The sequence below is a fragment of the Protopterus annectens genome, chromosome 3.part1 (genome assembly GCF_019279795.1).
Source record: "Protopterus annectens isolate FY-2018-M chromosome 3.part1, PAN1.0, whole genome shotgun sequence".
Taxonomy (NCBI): Eukaryota; Metazoa; Chordata; order Ceratodontiformes; family Protopteridae; genus Protopterus; species Protopterus annectens.
The window spans coordinates 128597582-128624824 of record NC_056732.1 but is presented as its reverse complement, the minus strand read 5'-3'; the positions used below and the strand labels follow the sequence as shown (position 1 = coordinate 128624824).

General features: G+C 39.3%; 1 protein-coding gene across 1 annotated transcript in view; it reads right to left on the bottom strand.

Annotated features, from left to right (window-relative positions):
- LOC122798037 (lipocalin-like) overlaps window positions 1–27243 on the bottom strand; it is a 177399-nt gene that overhangs the window by 134277 nt on the left and 15879 nt on the right. Inside the window, exon 2 of the mRNA XM_044066658.1 lies at window positions 3579–3718. Coding sequence (XP_043922593.1) covers window positions 3579–3718 — 140 coding nt within the window. The remainder of the gene's footprint in view (window positions 1–3578; window positions 3719–27243) is intronic.

Sequence of the window (27243 nt, the reverse complement as noted above, 5' to 3'; positions counted from 1 at the left end):
GAAGATTAGCAACATCAGATAAAGAAGTTATGTCCTTACTATAACGTTCCATCTGTGTCGTTCATCTTCATTCATTCATTACGTCCCACCCACCTTCCCCCTCCAGAGGCTCCTGGAGGATCGGATTGGTCCTAATCCTGCTTTAGGGTTTCTGCTCTGAAAAAGCCTCTGCTTTCCTTATCATGAGCAAACTCGGTCTGACGTAATAGGGAGAGGGATACTATGGGTAAAAGCTTAGTATGAGAGTTTTTTGGCTGGCATGAGCTTGTTATAAGGCTGACTCAGTTGCAAGGATGGTGTGAAGATTGGGTGAAGATAGATGAAGGCTGCCAGCCTAGCCAGATAGAATTGTGCAGATAATTCTATCATTTGTAAATATGAATGTTGAATTATTTAAAACAATGTAGCAACATTGCCCTCTGCTGTAAAGAAAGCTAAGCCAAGCATTTCTTGTCTGTCCTTTGAAGTTCAAATTCTAACTTCAAAGGGACACACATGAAATAATTTTGAGTCGATTCTGGAGTGAAGCATCCTGCCTATTGTTTTAACTTAAGGAATAATTACTAGAATTTACACGTGGAATGTCTTTTATTGATGTAGTTTCCTGCAGGTTAAGATAACAAGAATGTATCTGTCAGCCTGGGAACCCCAAGAAAGTGTGAAATGATGTAATGGGAATCAGGACTGAAAATAGCAATTTAAACAGAGAGAATCAGAAGACATTAAGCATTTTGTCTTCACCATCCAACTCAACAGCACTGTCTTGCTCATATGTAAGTTATCTTAGACTTGTGTTTTCTTTTAGAGATAGCTAGAACGATTAGACTGTTTTTCTGTGATGTCAGAACTGTACTACTGAATTATTTTAAGTTTTTCTGTGTGATCTCTGAACACTTGACTAGCAGTGTGTAGTAGAAAGTATTGTCTTGTGGTTTTAATTATTTATTATTAAATAGTTTAAAACATTTTAACTGTGGCTGGTTTGTGTAGAGATAATTTAAGCTCTTTAGAGAACTTGTATGCCTTTGATGAAATTGTACAAAGCCACTCCTATAGCTTTAGCCCTGGGTTTATACTACCAGTTGGATAACAATATACTGCACAGTAATAATTGGACACCCTTTTAAGGGCCTTTGAGTAGCTGATAATTATTAGTGGGTGGTAGCAGCTGGTACTACTGTATAGTCTGGGAAGAAGGGGCACAGCTGGAGAGCCTGTGCCAGCCTTCCCCAGGAGTGTCTGTGTGGTTGTATAAACTCTTCTCAAAGTGTGCAAGTGTGTGTGTGTCAGCTACCTGGGCAGGGACATGAAGCACTGGTTGGGCAGAGAGGGTGCTAGAGGTTTTAGCTTGCCCACTAAACTGAGATCTGGACCCTATAGCTGTGCCAGTGAAGAGTCTTATTGGGGACCTGGAGAGCAAGAGAGTGACCAGCCCCAGACTGACTGTGATCTCTCTGTGATCTTAAGGGAAATTGCACCTTACTGTGTGTATTTGTTATCCTTTCCTCCTATATGAGATGCCCTCTTTGGTGTTAGTGATGAGGATTGAGGCTCCTTGATTGCTGGGCCATGGCATGGGCATCACAGACGGAACTGACACCCATCAGTCATGAATGAATGAAGATGAACAGCACAGATGGAACATTATGGTAAGAACATAACTTCTTTTTCTATTAAGAACAACCTTGTTTTTCATGATGTACTCATATATATTTTAACCACCACAATGCACATAACATTAGGCAAAGATCATCTTCTAATGCCTTAGTTTCTTAAGTAAGCAATGGGCTAGCTGCCCTTCTAATCATTTTAAACCTAATCAAATTCTCTTGGTGAGAATCAAACTCCATACCTCTTGCCACTGAGATAAACAACTTAACCATAGCATGCCTCCTACATTAGTAGAATATTTTGGGAAGTAGAAGTTGCATAAAGCTTACTTTCTTCACTAAATCACCATCCAAATGCAATAACTGACACCAGCATTTTAATGCATCTACAAAATCCATGGTATTTCATAAGTGGGATCAAATGTCTTTTATTATTTCCCCTTTGGTACACCTAATTACACATGTTTCTATTTCCTTTGACCAAAATATAATATTCTGCCAATTTGTTTACCACATAACATTCATTGCTATTAAAACTGATCCCACTACACTAGCCTGTACCCCAAGTCTGTACATGCACTCCATTATGTGGATTCAGCGTTAATCGTATCCACTATTTTGCTGTGTTTGGTGAATACAACTGCAGCATTGGGTGTAAACGGCTATCCAAGTGCTTACTTTTGTCCATTATGTGGGTTAGATACATAATCTAGAACAGCATGGCATTTGTTGTCATGAGTCATGAACCTACTGCTAGATCAAGTCATCGACTGATTTTGCACTACAGACTAGAGGCACATATTACTCCCTGCAGCTGTTTGGCCTTTCTCATGCCTCACCAAATTCCTACTGGATGAGGACACAACTTGTCACGTTCAGCTGCTCAGCTCTACGATCTCTGATTTTCCTTGGAGGTTGCCACCAGAATGATTTTGGGGTGCACACCAGCCATAATTCCTTTGCTTTGGGGGATTTTCCTTTGTGTGACCATGTTGTTGACATACATAAGTTTAAAAGGTGGAGGGCTTACACGCAGATGGGAGATGTAAGGGTGCTTCCCCTTCTGGAAAAGCTCCTAATGACATTTTCCCCAAGGGCTGACGAACTCGATGAGCTGGATTCCCATTTCGTTGTATCTCAGGGGTTCCTTAATGGAGTAAATATCTGTTCATTCGGCAGGACTGCTTTTTGTATAAACGTGAACAGTAGGATGCCTGCACACAATGCTCATGCAGTCTGCTGCTTTTTTCATTCATATTTGCAGTTTATAACAACAGTATGCAATCCTGCTTTAATGAAGATACCCATGAAAGTTCTACAGAGAACATTTTCAGACGTGTCGATGTCTGCAGCTAAGCCAGAGTAATGCCTGCACCCAGCAATTCCTCATCTAAATATTTCACAGTAGTGTGCATACGTAAGGGATGGGGGTTAATATGCCCAACAAAAACCTGCACTTTATTCCCACAACTTTGCATAGGTTTCATGGAGTTTCTGTTTCTGTTTTTAGACAAAGAGAGAGCAATGCAGATAGCAGAAAAAGTAACAGTATCACTAAGTTTCTTCCCTTTTTTTTTTTTTTGTTACTCTTACCACAATCTGCACCTGACTTGGCCGATGATCGTACTTAAATTCTGCCTTTGTACTAAAATCTTGTTGGAATATAATACATTACTGATTAACTGCTAAACGTCTACTATTGTTTGCATTTCATCCTAGTAAATTACATGACTTGCTGAAATTCTGAAAATAAATAAGGCTGAATACATACAGATAGATAATGGTGTTCCAGGGAAAATAATGACTGCAAAGTGCTGTTTAGATAGTGCAACAAAAAAAATGTCCCTTACTACTGTTTTTTTTTTCAGATGTTGCAATAACTTCATATGTCATATACTAACCTTCCACTAACATCATAGATCCTGCTTGCAGTATAAAACATGCATTTCCACTTTGGTAAGTGCTTACGTTAAAAAGGTGCGGGTGACATCCAGTGAGTTGTCAGCCATGGGCTTTATGACGTTCGTACACATCTTCATCTTGTCCTTCATGTTCTGAAACCAGGACGATGTAGAAGCTAGTCCAATACCAAACCATTTACCTATAAACTTAAAATGACAAGCCATGATTACAAAAGCAGTACTAAATAACATTTTTTTAACATTACTTTTTTTAACAAAAAAGTTAGTTTGAGAGGACAAAACCAAATGCACAGAGGATCAGAATCCCTGAACTGCATTTGTCAAAAACCCCTGATGAAAAACACTTTCTGTTTTTTTTTTTTTTTGGGGGGGGGGGGGGTCAATCCCCACACCTTCCCCCCAATTATATATACCAACTGCACGGTTGCACCAACTCAAAACAGAGGGAAATTTCTCCAAAAAGGGAATTGTTTCTGGCACATCTTCCTTACGGTGATTTCCTATGGACGAACTCCAACCATTGTCAGGTTGAACCTCAAGCAACTGAAGCTTGAGTGGTCAGTCTTCATCCACCAGTAGGTTACTCATTATAACATAGATCCTGTCCCCATAGTATCCCATAGCACTTTTATCTCCTCCCAGATAAGTATTTTGTCCTATTAGCTAGATCCCATCTATGAGGCAGAGTCCTGTACATCTCCTTCATCAGGCTTATCTGCTCCTCTTCCTCTCAGTTATGTACCCTGGTGAACATACATCTCAGTCATGGAACGGCATTTTTTATTTATTTATTTATTTGCAGTTGGTTTACCAGGATAGTCCATTGGGCCAAAAAGAACCCATTTTCAATGGAGTCCTGGGGAGAAAAGCTCCAAAAATCAGACAGATTAGGTACTTACAAGATTACTACTAAAATTATACAAAGTAAAAAGATAAAACATTATCATCAAAATTTACAAGCATTCAAAACAATACAATACAATGAAGATTAATGTGAGGTAAACATGATAAGATAGTCATGATATATTACAATATGGAGAGGTTTTTCAGTAGGCACATAAGATTTGTTGGGTAAAGTGAGGTAATCTTATGTTTATGAGGGGTGAGAGCAAGAGCATTCCCATTGGGATTTTAGATGTGTAGGAAGAGATTTTTTGAACATGTGCTGGTTGGAGGTGGTGTGTATGGATGGTGGGAGTGAGTTCCAAAGGCGGGCTAGGTTAAAGGATAGTAGGTGTTTGCCTGGGGGATGGGATGGTTTATGAACTTCTAGTAGGTTTTGATTGTTAGATCTTAAGATTCTGTTTGGTAGGTGCATTTTAAAGGCCGAAGACAGGGAGGGACAAAGAGAGGGGCTGAGAATGAGCTTATGAGCTAAAGTCAGTTGTATATAAGTGAGGTGATTGGGTAGTTCAAGCCAATTTAGTTTTAGGAGAGAGGAACAGTGATGGGTGGATGATCTGTGGCTGTTAGCGAATTTGGCGATTTTATTATAGCAGGAAGCAAGCTGTTTTTTTTTGAGAGGTCTGCAGATTAGTTAACAATGGAGCCCCATAGAGGAGGGAGGGGATAAGAAAGGAGGAAGCGAGAGTGATTTTGGAGGAGCTTGTAAGGTACTGATTCTGCTGGTAGAGCATACCTAGTTTTTGATGTTTTTTTTTAATATTCAGTTGTAGATGGGAATTAAAATTGAACCGACTGTCAATTTGTACACCAAGTAACTTGGTTTCAGACACCAGTTCCAAGGGTGTGTTATCTTGGCTTGTGATAGAGAAGGTGTTTGTGTCGAAGTAAGTGGATTTAGAAGGGGTAAATACCATTAGCTTTGTTTTGGAGGCATTGAGGGCTAAGTGATTTATTTTCATCCAATGTTCTGTGATTGAAAAAGCTTCTTGAGTAAGTTTTTGAAGCAAGGAGGAAGAGGTGGCAGAGCAGATAATGGTAGAATCGTCTGCATATTGGATGATGTTAGCGAATGGAATGGATTTGTGGAAATCATTTATAAATATATTAAACAGAAGGGGACCAAGAATTGATCCTTGGGGAACTCCAGTGGGGATATTAAGGAAAGAGGAAGTGGCCTTTTTCCATTTAATGGCTTGGTGTCTATTAGATAAATAGCTGGAGAACCAATTTATGATGGAGGGAGAGAGGTTAAGTTCTGAAAGTTTGGTTAAGAGCAGGCTGTGTGATATAGTGTTGAAGGCCTTAGAGAGGTCAAGTAGTAAGGTAGAGACAGTGTGGCCTGAGTCGCGAGCTCTATTAACAGTCTCAAGGAAGGACAGGAGGGCTGTCATAGTGCTATGGTTTGGCCTAAAACCATGTTGTGTAGGTGTTAGAAGGTTATTATCTAAGAGATGTGGTAAGAGTTGGATTTGGATACATTTTTCTAGAAGTTTGGAAATGGGGGACAGGATAGCAATAGGACGGAAGTTGTTGACATTACAATTGCTGCCTCCTTTATGCAGGGGGATGATGAAAGCTTTCTTCCAGAGTTCGGGCACTGTGCATTCATTGATGGAGCGGTTGATTAGGATGCTAATAGGATAGGCGATTGCTTCTGCAGCTATACTTAGGAAGTAGGAGGGAATGTTATCAGGTGCATTAGTACATGGCTTTAGTTTCTGAAGGAGTTTCTTTATGGTGGAAGTGGATATAGGTTTTAAAGAGAAAAGAGTAGAGAGGGGAGAGAGAGAGTTTGAGGATGATGTGGGTGATAAGGGGTTAGAGAAGTGGATGAGGTGGAAGAGGGAAAGTAGGTAGATGAGAATGTGGGGAAGAGGTAATGAGGGAAGGGATGTTTGTGGTAGAGGGTGGGGGTGAATTAGATGTAGAGGTGGAGCATGAGAAGGAGGAGGTGAGTTTGCTAATAGATTCGATGAAAAAGGAGTTGAACTGTGTGGCTAAATCTGAGTCAGAGGTATTAGGGTCAGGGTTTGGGGTGTGTGGTTTGCTGGGGTTAAGGAGGGTAGAGATCCCCTTCCAGAATCTTTGAGGATTAGTTTTATTATTGTTTTGGAGTGTATAGAAGTGTTGTTGTCTGTCAGAGATTATAAGCTTTTTTACTTTGTTACGTAGGTTTTTATAAGCAATATGGAGTTCTTGGGTCTTATTTCTCAGAGTCCCCATGCTTTGTTTCTAAGGCGCATGGTTGATAGTGTGGTTTTGGTTAGCCAGGGGGCAGAATTAGTTTTTATTCTTTTAGTTCTCAGAGGGGCTTGGGAGTCAAGTATATCTAAGAATGTACCGTTAAAGTGGGCAACTGCATCATCTAATGGTAGTATCCTTAGATTGTTCCAGTTAATTCTTTTAAAGATTGTAAGAAGGTTGATGGGTTAAAGTTTTTATCATTGCGGGTGGTGATGTAGTTATGGGTGCGGTAGGAAATGCATGGGAGTCGGTGGGTGAAGATAGGCATATGATCACTAAGAGGTTCAGGAAGAATACCACTATCAGAATAATAGTGGGGATGTGACACTAGAATCCAGTCAAGAATGGTGCCAGAAGAGGGGTTTTTTGATGGGTGCATTATAGAGTTGATTAGCTATGAAAAGTTATATAGGTTGATATTAAGAGGGTTGGTTGGAGACTGGATGGAGGCCCAGTTGATATTAACATCACCTAGGATTATGGTTTCGTTGCTGATGTTATTTGAGAGCCATGAGAGGATATTTTCAAGTGTGGAAATATTATCCCCTGGGGGGATATAGAGGGATGCTAGACATATGTGTTTGTGCTTGTTAACCTGTAGGAGAGTGAGGAGTAGTTCGGCGTTATTAAATTTAGGAATAGGTTTGTTGTAAGGAGTAATTAGCAAGGAAGAAGAATATAAGAGAGCTACTCCACCACCTTTTTTCTGGGTCCTGTCTTTTCTAATGATAGAATAGCTGGGTGGAGTTATTTCAGAGTCTTTTATAGATGGTTTTAACCATGTTTCTGAAATGGATAGGATGTTGGGATTGTTATGCTTGAGCCATGCATGGAGGGTAGGGACTTTATTGACTATACTTTGTGAGTTTAGAGAAGTAAATAATAAAGGTTTGTGAGCAGAAGAGGAGGGACCTGGGTTGGGATGGATATCTCCGGATAAAAGATTGGTAATGAGATGGAAGACTGGGTTAGAGAGGTAGTTAAGAAGAATATGAAAGGGACTTGGATATGTTGTGTAGGTAAATGGATTTTTATTTGCTATGGGAATATGGTTCTTCTGTGAGAAGAACACTTTGAATGAGAAGGTTAGGAGCTGAGTTATAGGATATAGATGGGGAGAGATTTGATGGTGTGAGTGTGAGTGAGTGGGGTTCAGATGGTTTGTTGTATGATAGAGTAGTGAATGATTGGAAGTGCAGGGTTGGGTAAGGTAATAAAGATATATCAGTTTAAGAGATAGTAATAGTAAAATAGTGAAGGATGAAGGTTTTAAAGGCATTTTGAAGAGGATTGTGTGGTGTTAAGGTATTGTAGTTGACTGATATATGTACTATGTTTGCTGTATAGATAGCCTGGAAGGTAGTGTGGGGTGTTGAGTTTGGGGTGTTGAAGCTGGATGGGTTAAATTATGTGGGTGGGAGTGTTGAATTAAAGTGTGATAATTTGGAGTAGCTGTAGGTGTGGTAATAGCTAGGTAATAGGCCAGTAGGGGGAGTGTCTAAGTGTTGGAGGTTGATTGTTGTAGGGAGGAAGTAGGTGTGGTTCCAAGAGGGATATAGCTAGAGGTGCTGGGGGCGGGTGGAATTTGGGGGCAGGGTAGGGGAGCGGAGTGAGCCCGAAGGGCGAACGGAGCGGGAAGACACCAGGAGAGGATCGAGAGCCAATCAGTGGAGCATAGGTTACAGGAGAGTAAGTAGTAGCAGGGTAAGTAAGGAATTCTATATGTAATATGGATGGGAAAGTAGGAATGAAGATATTAGCAGAGTAAAAGCAAGAAATGCATGAGGGAAAAGTAGTGACAATGGGGAGGGGACGCCCTCTAGTGGTCAATGCAGACAATGCACTAGGCCAACTAGGTAGGTCTAGGGGCTGAGTATGATAAAATAAGGAAGAGCTGGTGAAACCCAGGGAAGAGATGGGAGAGAAGTGGATGGGAGAAAAAGAGAAGTGTCTAGGCTGCTGGCTGTCCTGGCAGGGAGATAGCTTTCAAAACTAACAAACAGAGTTAGAAGCAGTGGAGGCCCAAGTAGTAACACACACACATACTTTCTCAGTATCCTCTGGGAGACTCTGTTCCAATGTCCAAAGTGGGGATTTGAGGCAGTAGAGCAGTATATTGCCTAAGCAAAATGTATGGATGAGGTAGGTGACCATAGTCCAACAAATGTGTCCACCCAGGCAAGGTCCCAAGGGAAAACAGGGCAAAACAACTGGAGACAGGAGGAAAGATGAGTAAGAGTTAGTAACAGAGACACACTGCAATACTTAAAATTGGTACTAAACAGGTAAAATAATATGCTAAAGTATAATCAAACTGTAATACAAAGAGTAATACAATGTTCAGAATACAACTGACTCAGTTAAACTGGGTCAAAAACTTTTAAAGCCCAGCGGATCTACTAGCAGACAAGTGCACAACTGGCTAAGTCAATAACTAGTAAAACTGTTTCAAGCAATATAGAAGAGAGTAGTGTCGTCTGGAGATAATCAATTCACTCCGAAGACACTAAATCAAATCAGAAAATCTATAGCAAAATACAAGGTAAAACTAAGCAGATTTTAAACTATTAATACTGCAGAAAGCAGAATAACATTGTGATCATAGAGCACCATACGGTAGCGACTGGCAAGGCAATGAGAAGCTAACACAGACACGTGCAGTTGGCGTATTACACCAGCGTTTGTTAGGCTAAAGCGAAGTGTAGACAGCTACAGAACAGTTCAAGAAGTAACCAAGAACAGTCCCCTTTGGCTAAGTGTACCATGTACCATGTTTTTGTAACTCCCATCATACTGAAACATCCCTCATCCACAAAAGCCAGCAGTTGAAGTAACGTGATACTGCGGTTTCAGGCATTAGTGCTTATAACTTTCCACTTTCTCTTTCATGACATTGCTGTTTCTGCCTCATTCCTTGATATATACTACCCTAATGGAGTAAATATCTGTTCATTTGTGAAGACTGCTTTTTGTATAGCATTCTTGAGATTTGACAAATTTTGTTGGAGGTAAGGACAAGGATTTCCAAGACCTTTTTTCAGGGATTTCCTCTACCCTTCCCCTCCAGCCTGTTTATCAACTTGCCAAAGAAATATCAAGATTGGTCACTTAGGATCTTGTTTACCACCATGACATATCTAAACAATCGTATCAGTACAGATGTGCGTAACTAAAGGATTTTCCCTACCCTTGCCCTGAGTTTGGCATAAGTCATGTGGCTAGTGGTCGAATCCCGTAGTGAAGAGTCTCATAAAGTAAGCAGAAGAGATGACCAGAACCTTGGACAAGTGTACTCAGCCAGTTGACAAAAGTGCAAATAAAATAGCTCAGAAAAAGTCACCTTGTGTATAAGTAAGGTTACTCCTTAGATCCACAGAATTATTTTGACTGGTATAATCTCTTCAGTACATTTCCTCCATATTAAAAGTCCTGCATTCAGAAACAGTCATGTGTTTAGACTTTGTTACAAGACAAAATTATTTAGGGTGTCATGCCTAACTGCAAAATGTTAGTGATGACATTGTAATGTGTGACCACTAATATGTGATCCCTGTGCATTGTATGTCAAGTCCAATAGTGCAGTATCTTGGCAATTTTACCTTACGGTGATATACAGTGCTTGTGGAGCTCATATTTATAAGTTTCAGGGATATGGTGACACAACCCTCCGACTCAGGGGTGGGGTGGGATATAAGGCCCGCTGTATGAATGCTTTTGTAGTCATTTATGGACTTTTCAAATTTTGACTGTTTTAGAAATCGCACTGTATTGTGAATGCATTCATGAGTGTCAGGCACAAAAGATTTACCATCAAAATGTTGCATGTCAGTTACACGACCTGGAAAGGCGAAAGACAATTTTCCGAGTTGTTGTAACATTGATTTTAAAAATGATGAATCCACAAGAGCAAATGCCAGTGTGCATTTTGAACGGAGATCGCACTGTAGTGGGGATCAGGAAATTTACCCTTTTCTTCACTGTAGTGTGATCTCGAAGTTTGTATATATGTGTAGCAGGGAAGTGTAGGTATTTTTGGTAAAGTCAACATTCCTGAATTGTCGATTTTCCTTAATTCCTACTTTTGGTTATGTGATTGATTGGTAATTTGTTTTATGACATTTCAGCTCGCATGTATGCACACTCACAATTGTCATTTGTGAGATTTTGATAGTAAACTGGCACAAAATGATGTCACTTCTCGTCAGAATGCGAACTGTCTGACACCTTCACAGTAGAATCTACACCTAAGGAAACTAAATATTATGGCTGTTTTATTGTCTCTAGACTCCTTTAAGAAAGGCTATTTATAATCCCCTCTACTTAAACATGTCATGCAAATGCAACAGATGAGTTACCAGAAAAACATCAATGCAAGCCCGTCTTCTGCACCATCCACTTTCCTATATCTGTCAAAAGCCTGGATCTGCCTGCACATTCTTAAAAAAAAAAAAAAAAAACTATCAAAAGCTGTTTGCAGTACTATATATTCTATATCATGTCCAGCTACTGTTAATTATTCCACTTTTACTTGTGCTGGAAATATGTCCGTGGTTTCTCTTCATACTCATAGTCCAGTTCAGTTAGCATTTGTTGGTCTCACTCTTTTCCTGATACTTAAAGTAATAAACTTTTTATCACATATTTGTGACAGTTGTATACTTATTTCATATAGTTTATTTTTTGCTTATATGCATATCTCTCTCTCTCTATACATACATATATATATATATATATATATATATATATATATATATATATATATATATATATGGGTCTAGGACTATTCACTGAAACACATTTGACTGTGCACAAATCACTGAAAGCTCAAGTCACTGAAAACACAATTCACTGAAACACATTTCACTGAAAGTTATATATGGCCTTTTCCCCACTGTAGTGTGACCCTGGAGTTAGTATATATAGTAAGGGGGTGTGTGGGGGGCACCGACCCCCACCTATTTTAAATATTTTAAACTATTTACATGGATACTTGCAATTCATATAAATTACTCTTTTCTGAACATAATATATATCCAAACTATTTGGGGGGAGGAGAGCATTGTTAAGATTTTTTATTTCTTTCCTCTGCCATGCCTGCTCCTATAGGCATCCACACTGCCAGTCAAACTCAGGTCACCAGTACGATAATTAGAACTTTAACTCTCTACCCCGTATATTTTCATTTTTTATTTATTAGTTTGTAAAGCTGCAGTGAGCTTTATGTATAACTTTCCTCCTTTGACCAGTACTGAAAATGAATTATGCCTAGTTTGGATGCCCCTGGTTAACCAATAAAAGTGCACAAAGAAACAAATCCACAGTTAAAGTTGTACCATCGATATAGTAATATCCCTGTCCTGAGCTTTTATAGGTGTTTGTGTGAACATGAAGATTCACTTCCTGTCCTTAACAGCTTCAGCGCCAAGAAACCTCATACCTCCATGTTCCAGCCTTCGGATAATGCTACTCTCTGAAGAAAGAAATCCCCACCAGGAGTTACATCCTTCTCTTTGAGATCTCATGATACCTTCCAATGTATCTCTCCTGTAGAAGTACTCATAAACTATCTAGCTGGCTTCGACAGTGGGCACATCCATAGAGAGAGCAAACAGAACTGCATATAAATTCTGCAGGATAATCATTTGAGTGATGAATGGTATCTGTCCATTCACTCCCATCATTTTAGCATCCACTGTGGTCAAGTAGCACATCTTTCTTAGCAGCTTCTGTGGCTATGGATTCCTGGAATCTAGCAGTCTCATCTTATAACCTTTATGAGGTAACCATGGGCACATCAGTACTACACTATCCAGATCATCTCCTAGAGCTTTGTTACTCCACATTAGCTGCAAAAATCCATGGATGATAACATGAATTAAATTTGCATCATGAATATTTGTTTTACATCCACTTATTTGGGAACATAGTGCATCAGTGAGTGGTGCTTGATCACAGCACAGATAGCCAACCAAGAGTTGTCAAAACAGTTCCAATTAATTGTCAGTAGTCAGTCCTACACAAGACAGACCATATGTATGTATATATGCAAGAAAAACTTTTCTTTTCTAGTGTTGCTGTGACCTTGTATGTGGATATGTTTAAGCAAATGTCCAAATGGAAAACACTTTCTCTGGGATTCAGAAATGGATATTCCCAGAAGTAATCCCTTCTTTCTTACTGGCACTAACCCATTCTGATTCAGAGACAGACCCCCTGAAATGATTCTATGTGGTCCGTACAATCACCTTGGTATTCTGTCTCCTCAGCCTGTCGAACATTTCTGGGGGAGTGGCATATGTTAATTAGCTTTGTGCTCTCCACAGAAAATGCCAGCAGTAAGGTGTTTATGCAGCTGAGAATTTAGAGAATTGTTTTGTTGCATGAGTTAGCTCGTCCGGGCAGAAGTCCCCATTCACCCATTACTTGCAATGGGTGAGATCATGCTAGAACAAAACACAAAGGAGCCCCCATTGGCAGAAAGTAAAGAACCAAAAGAAAATGTAGCAGGGCTGCAAGACGCATGCAGAAATTTTCAGAAATTCCAAAGTGTAGTGAAATAAATAAAAAAAATGCACCGACTTGTCATGAATCTATTAACTGTAACAGTGAACTTTCTGCAGGTAGAATGTCAGTTTCTATGGCTTACAGTTATCTGATGGTATGTGTGGCAATCATGATCAGATAGTGTTCTCAAAGTTTCCACGTGATGAGGAAGGATACAACTTACATGAAAATATATTATTTGATACTGCAATGTTTTTAATTACAAAATTACTTCAAGATTTTTCATGTTTTTTTACATTTGTTACAGCTAGAAAAAAAATGATATGGCTAACACTGCTTGAATTAAAAATGTTTTCTTGGAAGCTGAATTTAGCCTTCTATTTTAAGAACAGTGAAAAAAATAACAGTAATAACACTGGGCATGGTCATTTTGTTGGGAGCAGTACTTCCTGCCCCCCATAGATAACTTGCACACAAAAAAGAAGAATTATTAGGGACATTTTTATTTTTGTAATGCCCATGTGAAAGCACTTGGTGACTTTCTGGAATAAATCATTGTAACTAATGCTTTTTTTTTTAATTCATTTAAAATATATCCCATGAGATAATCCAGCACCTAGACATAACCATTAGTAAGAAGTCCGAAACAGGTATGTTTGTTTTGACCATTTACAGGAAGCTTACCTTCTCAAATTCATATTTACATTTTCAAAGTTACCACCATTTCTGAAAAAAAGAAATAATTGTTCAAAAGTGAACTGGTGAGGCTTGCAAGGATAATTTCATATGACATCACATTGAAAAATGAGATGAAAATTTTAATAGGTATGTTTTTAAAGAGAGGGTATCTCCACCATCTTCTGTAAACATTCCGGGATGAAATTTTGGAAGGTAGCAGTCCAAATAAATAAAGGAAGAAAGACTCACGTAATTGCAGAGGTGGGGGCTTTGTATCTATGTAAATAACAGCTAGTGTACCAATGCAAAGATTGTAGACAGTTACTGTTCTTTTGATCGGGAGTATATGACAATCAAATGCAGGCCCTTTTATTTACCTCGGGAATTCACTGCTGTCATAGTTACAGCTGTTTACATTTCACCAGGTGCTAATGCTTGCACAGCACTAGGTCACCTGTTTGACATCATTAACTAGCAACAAAACATCCATCCTGAAGATGTTCATATCATAGCTGGTGATTTCAATCAGACAGACTTAGTCAGTTCTCCGTAAAGTTCATCAACACATCAAATGTGCAACCAGGGAGGAAAATACATTGGGCAAGCCCAACTCAAATATCAAGGATGACATTAGAGCAAAACAGCTGCCTCATCTAGGCCAGTCAGACCATTTGTCCATATTCTAGACTTCAGGATGCATTCCTGTTAGGGGAAAAGACTAGATTACTTCAACGATTGTTAAAATATGGCTGTAGGATGCACTCTTGCAGCTACAGGATTGCTTTGAAAGAACTAACTGGGACATTTTCGAGGATCAGGATCTGGAAGAGTATACATCAACGGTACTCTGCTACATAATAACCTGTGTTGACAATGTCACTTTCAGAAAGTACATTCGTGTGTACCCTAATCAGAAGTCCTGGATGACGGAGGAGGTCAGATCTCTTTTCAAGCACCGCAATACAGCCTTCAGGTCTGCCAACAGACACCTTTACAGCATGGCTAGAGCCAACCTAAAGAAAGCCATCAGAGGGCTAAAGCAGCCTATAAAAGGAAGATAGAGAACCACTTCACCAACAAGGACTCTCAATGACTATGGCAAGGTATTCAGCACATCACCAATCATATAACCAGTAACAGTATGGCTGTTGATGGAGATGCCTCGATGGCAGAAGAACTTAATTATTTTTTGACTTGTTTTAAGGTGGAAACAGCAAAACTTTAGTTCAACTTTTAACACAGTTATCCCAGATAGACTGGTCCCTAAACTCGCTGACCTAGGACTTTCAGAACCTACCTACAGTTGAATTCTAGACTTTCTGATTAACTGTTCTCAGATGGTTAGACTAGGCCCATACCTCTCCTCCACTCCAAGGCTCAACACTGGTGTCCCATAAGTCTGTGTGCTTAGCCCCTTTCCATATACTCTTTACACCCACGACTCTGTCCCCTCTCATTCTACTAATACCATCATTACATTTGCGGACAATACAACAGTGGTTAGACTTATTTCAGGAGGAGACGAGACAGCATACAGAGATGAAGTTCAAAAGACCAGCTGCATGGTGTACTGAGAACAACCTCACCAAAACTCTGCCAACACAGAAGAACTCATAATAGAATTCCATAGGCACAACACAGAATACAACCCAATATATGTCAATGGAGAATGTGTAGTTTCAAGTTTCTAAGTGTACATGTGGCAGAAGGTCTCTCTTGGTCCATAAACACCATGGAGGTAATCAAGAAGCCACAACACAGACTCCATTTCCTAAGGATCCTCAAGAAAAATAACCTGCAAGAGAAACTACTGGTGTCTTTTACCACAATTTTATTGAAAGTATGCTAACATACTGCATTTCTATGTGGTATACCAACAGCTCTGCAGCAGACAGGAAAACCCTTCAAAGGATCTTTAACTCTGTCCAGAAAATCACTGGCTGCTCACTGCCCTCTTTGGAGGAACTCTTCAGCTCTCGCTGTCTCAGCAGGACAGCCAACATCTTGAAAGACCCTTCTCAACTTGGACATCACCTACTCGAGCTACTGGCAGATGGTTCAGGTCCATTCCATCTTGGACAAAGAGACTTAAGAACAGTTTCTATCCCAGGGCCATACATGAACTGAACAATACTAAACACTCACACTGAGTACAGATAATAGCCATTTGCACTATAAGGTATATCCTTATATTCCTGTGCAATATATCCAAATGCAATAACTTAGTTGTTTACTGCGCTGTATTGCATTATATTGTATTTTTTGGTAGTGCATAGTATTGTATTCTCTTATTTATTCATGCTCATTATATGTGAATGCACCTTAGGAGGATTTCTACAAATTTTGCTGTACTTGTGCAATGACAATAAAGGAATCTTATTTTATCTATATATATATCAGTTCTGGGGGAAGGCTATTAGCCACTAAAAGTCTTATAATGACCAAAAGCTATCAATGTTAACTTTAGTAGAACAATGGTACTTGGGTGTGGGTCTGATACCAACACTATAAAAATTATTATGAAAGAGAAAGAGAAAATTTGTAGTGGTTTTGATAGAGCTTTGGAAACACTGGCTAAAGGGCCTGAATTTACATATACTGTAAGAGGCATATAAACACAAAAGGAAAACTACAACTACAGCCACCAAGAGCAAATATAACTGTAACCAATAGAAAGGGACTGGTGATTTCTGGTTATTGAATACAGAGCAAGTTCCTTTGCACAGGGGCGAAATTGAAGCTGAACTCAATAATAAATGAATGAACATTAAATGTCAGATATACATGACACTAAAGGGGTAGTTTATTTGTTTCTGTGATTGTTGTCATCATTTTTTTATGGGTAAGATAGAGAGAACCATACGTAAGACTGTTTATGAACATCATTATAACACAGAAAATTAAAATGACAATAATGCACTTTTTAGATGTACTTCACAGTTCAAACAGTATTCCAAGTTTTTGTTTATTCCTCTTGAGCACGTTCCTATCTTACCCAAGAGAAGTCCATGGGAGGTGAAGTTAGAGTACAAAGAACCAATCTGGCAGCTGTGGCTAAATGCAGGGCAGTCTCTTGGGTTAAATGACACTAATGCCAGTATACATAGTCAGTTACATAAATGCACTGAGGCAGCCTGTGATGCTCATGGAATTCTGCAGCTGAGCTGTGATTCATAGAGGCTGCTTGTGCCAGTGTGCATTGACCTCATATATGTTTATGTAAATGTCCAAATAATAAGATGGAAATGAGGAGTAATGTAAATCTTTGTATTCTAATGAAGTATGTTTTACATCATTTGTGATTCATAGTCAGATTTTCCCACATTGTCTCATTGGTCATAGATGCACTATATAAGGAGAAACCTCACCACATCTGTCAGAGTTGCAATCAACAAAAATGATATCACTTGCTGCGGGCTTTGCTATTTCCAGGTCTGACTTGCTAGTCTTGGCTGGGCCAAACCTGCTTGCACCCAGTGGCACTCACCAGGCAAAAATATAAGCAAAGGGTTACTCATTATAACTTAAATAATCAAGAAATCCTTGATAAGTTTAGAGTGGGTCTTTGTGGAGATGTTTGACCCCCATAGGGGCACTGGAGGAATGCATGCACTTCCTATCCATGAGGACACCAAAGTATGTATATCAGTCACTATGCTTGCTATGCAGACCTTCCAGAGACTGACTGGGGACACATTGGGGAGCTCACAGGCTTCTGTCTCAAGGACATTGCAGCAGTTTCTAGATGTACTCTTGCCACATGTGGATCAGTACATCTATTTCCCAGTTTCACCTCAGGACCAAGCCATGCTTATGCATGCCTTTTATGGGCTGGCACATTTCCCTGAGGTACTCAATGTGAAAGATTGCACCCATGTTGCAATTATAGACCCTCCTGGTCCACAGGGGGAGCAGTACTGCAAGAGGAAGGGCTAGCATTCCACCAATTCCTAGGTGTAGTGTGTGATGCATGGGGGTGCATTACTGTTGTCTCTGCCCAGCATTTTGACAGGGCATATGATTCCTATATCTGGCATACTAGCTCTCTCTACCTCCTCTTCCTGTACTGAATGTTGCATTCTGCATAACATGATCATGCACTGGTCTGGTGATTAAGTAACCCATTCTCCCAGTGCCAGTCCCACTATGAATAATGATGACTGGCCAGCTGCAGTAGTAAGGAACCTCATGCCACAGGCACGTGCACAGCATGCAGCTGTGTAGGTAAAGAGAAGGGATCTACTCCACAACTATGGACCATGACAGTCAGGTTAGTGTTTCATGTATTGTAAAAACCACAAAAGACTTCAACTGATACATGCATTTGTATCTGTGGGCTATGTTGTGTGGTGTATCATCTGCTGTCACTGTTCATCTAACATTCTCTCACCTTAAAATATTTTTTATTATTATTTATTATCATGTTATTGTCATGCCTGAGTGCTCACTGACTCCAGTGATGTCAAAAGGCATCATATAGAAAATAATTCACGTTTGTCTTCTTTCTTGAATAACTTCTGCTTTAATGATTACTTAATTATACAAAAGTAAGGAATATTGCCAGCAGTGAAATACTTCTGAGTTAATTCTTTGCAAATATAAGAAAAATTACTTAGAATGCTTTGTTTATATATGACATTTCTTCTTAGGTTATTCTGTTGTACTGCACCTCACATTAATTTTATCCTGTCATACACAATAAATTCTGACTTTTGAAACTATCATCATTTGTGCAGTGGGAAGGGTGAAGTGGCAGCAGTATAAGTTTACATGGCGGGATGCTCATTTTAATGTGCAGCAACAAGGGCTTTTCCTCAGGATTATATAGAAAAGAATGCTGGAAGAACAGCCTGCTAGATTTTAGCAGCATGCATCCTCGGTTCTTGTTTCCCAACATCATACAGGGGCAAGTGTGCAGGACTTCCAGACTTTGCACAGAGGATTCCAACTTTCAGAAAGAAATCTCTGGGTTAACAATGAACTTTGTCAACAAGGGCTACAGTAAGAGCATGGTTGAGGGAGTAGTGTGTAGTGGGGTGAGTAGGAGAAACGATAGGTACAAACCCTGGTTGAGACGCAATGAAGAGACAGTGCCAAATGATGTTAGCCACTATAATACATCTAGAAAACCAAGACTCTACTTTACCTATAGTAGCAATAGCAGGGACATTTATAATATAATGGAAAAGAATTGGAACATCTTGAGGAGTGATAAGAGGTTGAGTGAGCTAGTGGGTCTTAGACCATGCATTGGCTATAGGCGTAACAAAAACTTAAAAGATTTGTTATGCACTGAAAATAATGTCCATAATATTAGACAACCCCTCATGAATATAGGCACCACAATATGTGGCAATTGTAAAGCCTGTCCCTATATCAATAAAAATAATAGCAAATTCCAACATCCCAACAGTGGTAAGGTATTTGAATTTAAAGGCAGAGCGAACTGTAGAACAGAAAACATAGTATATATAGCTGAATGTTCAACATGCACCTCATTCTATGTTGGCTTGACTAATAAAATGTTCAAAGTTAGGATATTACAACATATTTGTGCCATAAGGAATAAAGATATACATAATGCGTTATATAAACATGTTGAGTCTTTCCCTACACACTCTTTTAAATTCAGAGTGATAGCCAATGTGACTATGAATATACGAGGAGGTGATGTTAAAGCAAATACAGAGTTTTTAGAAGCAAGATGGATTATAGAATTACAAGCACATAGGGAACCAGGTTTAAATGACCTGGTCCCTTTAAAACCGGCATTGCAAAAGAGGCGTGTTTTTTATTAAATGTTTTTATCTGATTGGTCCTTTTAAACTTTGTTGAACCAGCTACATTGTATATAACTGTTGTGCAATGATTTTATATTGTCTGAAGAAGGGTTTATCCCGAAAGCGCTAACCTGTGAATCTTTTGGTGGATTAAAAGTATTTATACAGCAGTGTCCTGCCTTTCTTTTGTTTGCAGTCTCTACTCCTTGTCAGGCGGACTTTGGCATTAGTACGTTTATTTTGTTTTGCTAGGTTATTCTGTTGTACTGCACCTCACATTAATTTTATCCTGTCATACACAATAAATTCTGACTTTTGAAACTATCATCATTTGTGCAGTGGGAAGGGTGAAGTGGCAGCAGTATAAGTTTACATGGCGGGATGCTCATTTTAATGTGCAATTTGCTCAAGAAATATTTATTCTGAAATTTTTTGTTCACTACTATTTTGATGTTGTAGGTACCTGCCACCTGTAGGAATGGTAATCCATGGATTGATTTTTGTCCATCTTTCATTGACAGTGTGCGTACTAGTTTTGCAGGGATGAAATGCATACATTTGTTGTTCCCCCAAACCCCCATTCGAGTTAAACACACAGCTGTGTCTCTGAAGCTGATTCAGAGTAGTTCAAGATCAACTGAGTCATACACATCTCCTATTGATAAGCTAGGTAATCTTGCTGCCATTGACATGACACTACTGCATGACCATGATTATGACCTTGAATGTGAGGTTCTGCTCAGTGCAAATGAACATTGATATGGCCTAAGTGAACTGTGTTGTGATTGTTCACTTTGACGACTGACGTACTGAGAAACAACAGTAGTATTATGTGATCTCCCCCCACATGTCTAGACAGTATCTCATCCCCTGCCCCTTGCAAGACTGACTCCAGCTTGGCTCTGGTATGTCCTAACTAGTGTATGAATGGAGATGGCCACCAATGCCTGGTGTGTCACCATACTATACATCAATGTGACCATGGCATTATCCCTACTCTCTGACATTTCAAAGTAGGGCTGGAAATCATGCATACCATGGATGATTCTCACAATTTCCAGGTGAGACTCCATGGCACTGGTCTGAGCCCTAACAATGTCCCAGCACATTCCCTGTTGGTCACACAAACCTTTGTGTTTTCTGGGGTGGCTGTAAGAAATTCCTGTACCTGTCTGCCCTTTTTAAAGGTGTTACTGTGGATACTTACCATTGAATGCCTGCCATCATTCTCAAAGTGTTCCTCTGCATTTAAGGATACCAGTGTAGAGCTGCAGGGGGGGGGGTTCCTCTGGGTTTAGAGATACTGGTGTAGAGGTGCAGGCATGTTACTCTGGGTTTAGAGATACTGGTGTAGAGGTGCAGGCATGTTACTCTGGGTTTGGTAATACTGATGTAGAGGTGCAGGGGAGTTCCTCTGGGTTTGGAGTTACTGGGGTAGAGGTGCAGTTTTGTTCCTCTGGGCTTGGGGATACTCGTGTAGGGGTGTTCCTGCTGTACAAGGGTGAGTGGCACATCAGCTTCTGCTTGATTTTGTGTTGCATTGTCACTTTCTGCAGAGTTACCAACATGGGTGATAAATACTGCCATTAAACATATGGACTGTGTGCCACTTTCCTCAGGCTGCCTCATAAATATAATTATGTTATCATCACCAGTAGCAGCAGCAACACCCTTCTGCCACTGACATCATCCACATTTATTGGTATAGTTGAACTGTTTATTTCTGATGCTGGCGGTGTAAAAACATATTTGAAAACTTTAATACTTATGCAACAACATTAAAGTATGCTTACAAGGGGATGAGTGAGACACTTACCATGTACATTGCCTTCATTTCCATTCTTTGTTGATGTGCAGGGTTCACCTACTAATAATTAATTGTGATGTGTTTAATTACATCATTACTTGTCAGCATTGTGCCCATCCTCTCCCACCTTCTCCAGCACAAACTCTCTTAATGTTTCCCTCTTTGTTATGTATCACCTTTTTCAATATTTCCTTTTCTCTCTTTCTATTCTTTAATGAAACCATCAGGGTGTCTACAAAAGGATACCCATATATAAAACATGGTAAACCCATTTCTTTTAAAAAAAAAAAATCCCTTTTAAGCGCTATGTAGTTCACAGCTTTCCTTAAATGTTTTAAGCATGACTGCGCTCCGCCTGCCATATGTGAAAAAAAGTTATAAGAATCCTTATACTTTTGTTAAGTAATTTCATCTTCATAATGCAGAACTTTATACAACTTACCCATTTGAGAGAAGTGGGTTTGTTTAAAAAAAGAATTTGCTTTTCTATATTCATTGCAAATTACTTTTAAGCTTATTAGCATCACCGTGTACTGCTGCTATTTGAAGATAACAGTACGTCACTTGTGACGCCCCAGACTATGAATACCAGCTTATATCAATTAATACTGTGTGAAAATTATGAGCTGGAAAATTACTTGCCTTACCATGTGTTTTTGTTAACAATAACTTTAATAGTTATTTATTAAGTTTTTGGGATACTTGGCTGTGACTCATTTATCCAACAAAAATGTTCTCGTGTTTCATCATAATGTTATTTTTATAATTAACCCAAGAAGTTCTTTATTTGAGGTACAAATGATTGAACCTTTATTTTATTTTACTCTAGTTGGCAAGTGCACTTTAAACTTAGTCATGTGCCTATCAAATTGAGTTATTTAAAGCTGCGATTCTTTGTAAAATCAGTTCTGATGAAGTCAAGATTTCTTTGGACAAATATGCTTAACTTTAATAAATCTTTATTTATTTATTTCATTATACCTTGGAAAGTATGAGGATTGGTTTGTGTGACTTGCAAAGCTGGTGCATTTTGTTTTGCGACTGTGTTAAAGCTAAGTGCCAGGGAGTTAAGTGGGCAGGTAGTGGTGGGTGTGTATATGTATGTTTGTGTGTGTGTGACTGCATGTGTGTGTGTGTCTGCAGAGGGATGATTGGTCTCAAGTGAGACAGAAGAGAGAGAGAGAGAGTTTGTGTGAGTGAAATCAGAGAAAGATGTGAAGGATGGAGGGGTGTCTATAAGGGGGGTATACCTCTAAATGGGTATGGTCAAGACTTATGGCCAAAGGTAGGAGGAACAGTAGAAAAAAACAGGGAGACTTCTGAAATATTATTTGGGGTTACTTAAAAACTTAATAAAGCTACAGGTCTACCATCACAAAGCAGTCTCTGAGTGTTAAAAAGAATGGCTGGCATTAATGACTGACTGTAATCATCTGTGATTTATGAGGGGTAGGGATAACATTAGAGGCTACATCAGGATCATTCTGTAAATTCATGGTCAGGTAAAAGGTATGGTGGTGGGTCCAAGTGTGTGTGTGTGTGTGTGTGTGTGTGTGTGTGTGAATGGGGGATGGCCTGTGCCATTATGATGCATGTGTCACCAGAGGTGATTAGCACTAGTAATAACACCCCAAAATTCACAGCAATGCAGATTAGCTGAAAGTGAGATCTCTCCACCTTGCAGGAAGCATGTCCCTAAGATGCATTTCCTGCAACTGCCGAAACTGCTCCTTTTGGCTGCTGCAGTCTCTTGGTGTAGGACTTTCTTTTTAGTGTGTTGCAAACAATAGGGGTTTACCTTAGATATTTTTAAATTATTTTTGTTTTGGTTAGGTTAGCTTATGCATTGTGTGGTCGAGTATTGTGTGGTCAATGTTTTATGGGGTCATGTTTTCTTTTTTTTCTTTTCAAACAAGTGCAGTTTGCTGCAGTACATTTCATTAAATTACTGTGTATCTCACTTATCTTTCTGTAACTGTTGTTTACTTTACGTTCTTTGTTTGTTTAGTTCCTGTTCATAGGATCATAGGAAGTTCTAGGCTAATGGTCCTGGAACCCTTACAAGCCTAGCCAAGTTCTTAACCTTATTTCTGCGATCACCATGTTAATGAAAGAGATCCATTAGCTGCCTTTTCTCTTGAGAAAGTAAATATAAACATTGATAAAATAGTATACCTTTTGATGTAATGAAAAAATGTTGCCCAAACATAAAGTCAAATTATACCTAAAGGCCATTGTAGTAAAAGTTATAAGATTTTCTCAGTTTTTATTTTTTCTTGTCGTTCTTTTCTCACTAGTGTCTACCTAGCATCGGCTTTCCTCCTTAAGCCTTATTTATCTCATAGAGAAAGGACATATTCCAGGCAACCACCAGGTATTTCTTCTTTCCCTAACTCCCATTCTTGACTTTCTCACAGACAGACCTCAGAAAGTGTGCGTAGGAAATAACTCCTCTGATAGCATCACTCTTAACACTGGAGTTCCACAAGGATGTGTACTAAGTCCCTTGCTGTTCACCCTGTTAACACATGATTGTACAGCCAGGTACAATACAAACCACATCATCAAGTTTGCTGATGACATAACCGTGGTGGGCCTCATCAATAATGATGAAGAAACATTATATAAAGATGAGGTGGAACAACTCATTACCTGATGTGGAAATAACAACTTAGCAGTAAATGTGAACAAGACAAAAGAGATAATGGTGACTACAGGAAAAATCGCAAGGAACATTCTCCCCTCACCATCCATGGGGAAACTGTGGAAAGAGTGAGAAGCACAAAGTTTCCGTGAGTGCACATCGATGACGACTTGTCTTGGAACACAAATGCAAATGCCACAGTCAAGAAAGAACAACAGGGGCTGCACTTTTTAAGAAGGCTGAAGACAGCGAATCTCCCATTGGCAGTTTTCACTACCTTCTACAGAGGTATGATAGAAAGCATCCTGGTGAACAACCTCATAGTATGGTATGGAAGCTGCTCTATCTCTGAGCTCAAATCCCTCCAGAGAGTGGTGAAGACAGCAGAGAGGATCATTAAGACCACCTTACCACCTATCCACGACTTGTACTTATCCAGGTGTCTCAGCAGGTCCAGAGGAATAATTAAAGACTGCACTCACACTGCTTACAGACTGTTCCTGCATCTATCATCCAGAAAGCACTTCTGAAGCATACATTGCAGGACTATGAGATTCAGGAACAGCTTCTTCCCTAATGTCATCAGACTGCTACACTCCATGATGTCCAACTGGGTCAGTAGTAACTGTCTCAATTTGTGCAAGAACCTGGTTATCAGTCTCACCTAATACTTAGTGCAATATTTACCATGACTGTAACTTATAGGCCATCTAGGGCAGGAGCAATGTAGTAAAATATCTCTTCTTTCAGTGCAATACATGCAAATCCATAAATTAACCATAGTGCAATACTCTAAGGTCCACAGTGCAATACTGTAATGTTCACAGTGCAATACTCAATGTCTCTTTCTGTGCAAGAATCAATGCAATGTCTTAACCAAGTACCCGTGCAATACAAAAGTCTCATGCAAGTAAGTGTTCAGTTCAAAAAGTGTTCAAATGTGTTTCTAATTATGTGCAATATTAGTCTGTCTACCTGCATTTCTGTGATGTAATAGCTGGGTGTTATATGTGTAAATGTCTGTGAAAATAGTCTATATGTTGTCTGCACATTGAGTCTGGAGATACAGAATTTTGTTCAGTTTTTGTACTTGTGTGATTTCTGAATGACAATAAAGTTTACTTTGACTTTGACATTTCCACCACATTACCCAAGCAGGACTAACATAATACCAAGCCTGTGATGCATGTGATTGTCCTCAGCCAATGTGTTGTTGCTATTTCAAGCCCAGCCTCTGGTGGGAATCAGTTTTAGTTATTTATTTATTTATTTGAGGATTACATAGGATTGTGGGATGGTGCAGCACCCTTTTCTGCCACAACCAGTACTGTATGGTACACAACTCTAATACAGTCATACATACCTGGCAGACTGACAATATTTGAAATACTTAGCAAACTAAAGCACAGTGTAATTGTAAACCTTCATCAGTAATCTGAATGAATACATATAGTAGATATTAAAAGATCTAGAAAGATCAAAATGTTTAAACTGAAAAATTATTAGTATAAAGCTGAATAACTACCCTTTCATGCAGAAGAAATTTAGCATGTTTTAACCTGCTTCCTCAAAATAGTTTAAATAGGGACACATCCTGTACTCTTGTAATCTAGACAGGGAGTCTGTTCCAAGAAGTGGGGCCAAGCTTTATGAAAGATCACTCACAGATGGCTAAAGAAAAAGTACTTGTTACATAATGTGTAAGATGAATTGAAAATGGATAATATGTTGACCAGATGGGGCAGTATCTATCACTAAGTAATTTAAAAGTGAAAGAACTAAACAAGTAGGATACCCTGCCAGAAATGGACACCCATTTAATCTTAGTAATAGTTGTACAGCGATAGCTAGTTGGGCAAGCTAGATTAATAAATCTCAGAGTTCTGTTTTCTGTTGTTTACAGTGAGCTGGTATTTTTGTCCTATAGAGGAGCAATAACAGGTAGTACATAGTGATGCCGAGGAAGTAACACATTAATGGTGATGGTGTGTTATATTTCATGGCATACTCCACTCTAAGTAACACATTAATGGTGATAGTGTGTCATATTTCATGGCATACTCCACGCTAGGGAGTAGCACATTAATGATGAGTGTGTGTCATATTTCATGGCATACTCCACGCTAGGGAGTAACACATTAATCGTGATAGTGTGTCATATTTCATGGCATACTCCACGCTAGGGAGTAACACATTAATGATGATAGTGTGTCATATTTCATGGCATATTCCACGCTAGGGAATAACACATTAATGGTGATGGTGTGTCATATTTCATGGCATACTCCACGCTACAGAGTAACACATTAATGGTGATGGTGTGCCATATTTCATGGCATACTCCATAATAGGAATTAACACATTAATGGTGATGGTGTGTCATTTCATGGCATAATCCATGCTAGGAAGTAACACATTAATGGTGATGGTGTGTCATTTCATGGCATAATCCATGCTAGGAAGTAACACATTAATGATGATGGTGTGTCATTTCATGACATACTCCACACTAGAGAGTAACACATTAATGGTGATGGTGTGTCACATTTCATGGCATACTCCACTCTAGGGAGTAACACATTAATGATGATGGTGTGTCATATTTCATGGCATATTCCACGCTAGGGAGTAACACATTAATGGTGATGGTGTGTCATATTTCATGGCATACGCCACGCTAGGGTGTAACACATTAATGGTGATGGTGTGTCATATTTCATGGCATATGCCACGCTAGGGAGTACCACATTGATGGTGATGGTGCATCACATTTCATGTTAGACTTTCCTCCAGGATGGATAAGCCAGTGGTGACATCTCACTCTTGTCCTCCCAGCAGGTTCCTGCAGCACCCAAACTGCTAATCAAACTCGGGTCATTTGAGCTGCATACAGAGCATTATTGTGATATGGAATTAGTTTGTCTCACAACTTTTGTAGTTTGTTAGCCCTATAGCAATAACAGAGTCTTATCAGAGTATGGCAAAGCTGGTTATTTTTTATATAAAATTCTCTGTGTGGGCTGGAATAAGAACTCTCTATGGCTACACACATACACTTGGCAGAATTTCCACTGCTGCATAGTAATCATTAGAAATATCAGTACACATATTCTATTTTTTGTCCTCAATGCCAAATTGATGGAGTGCC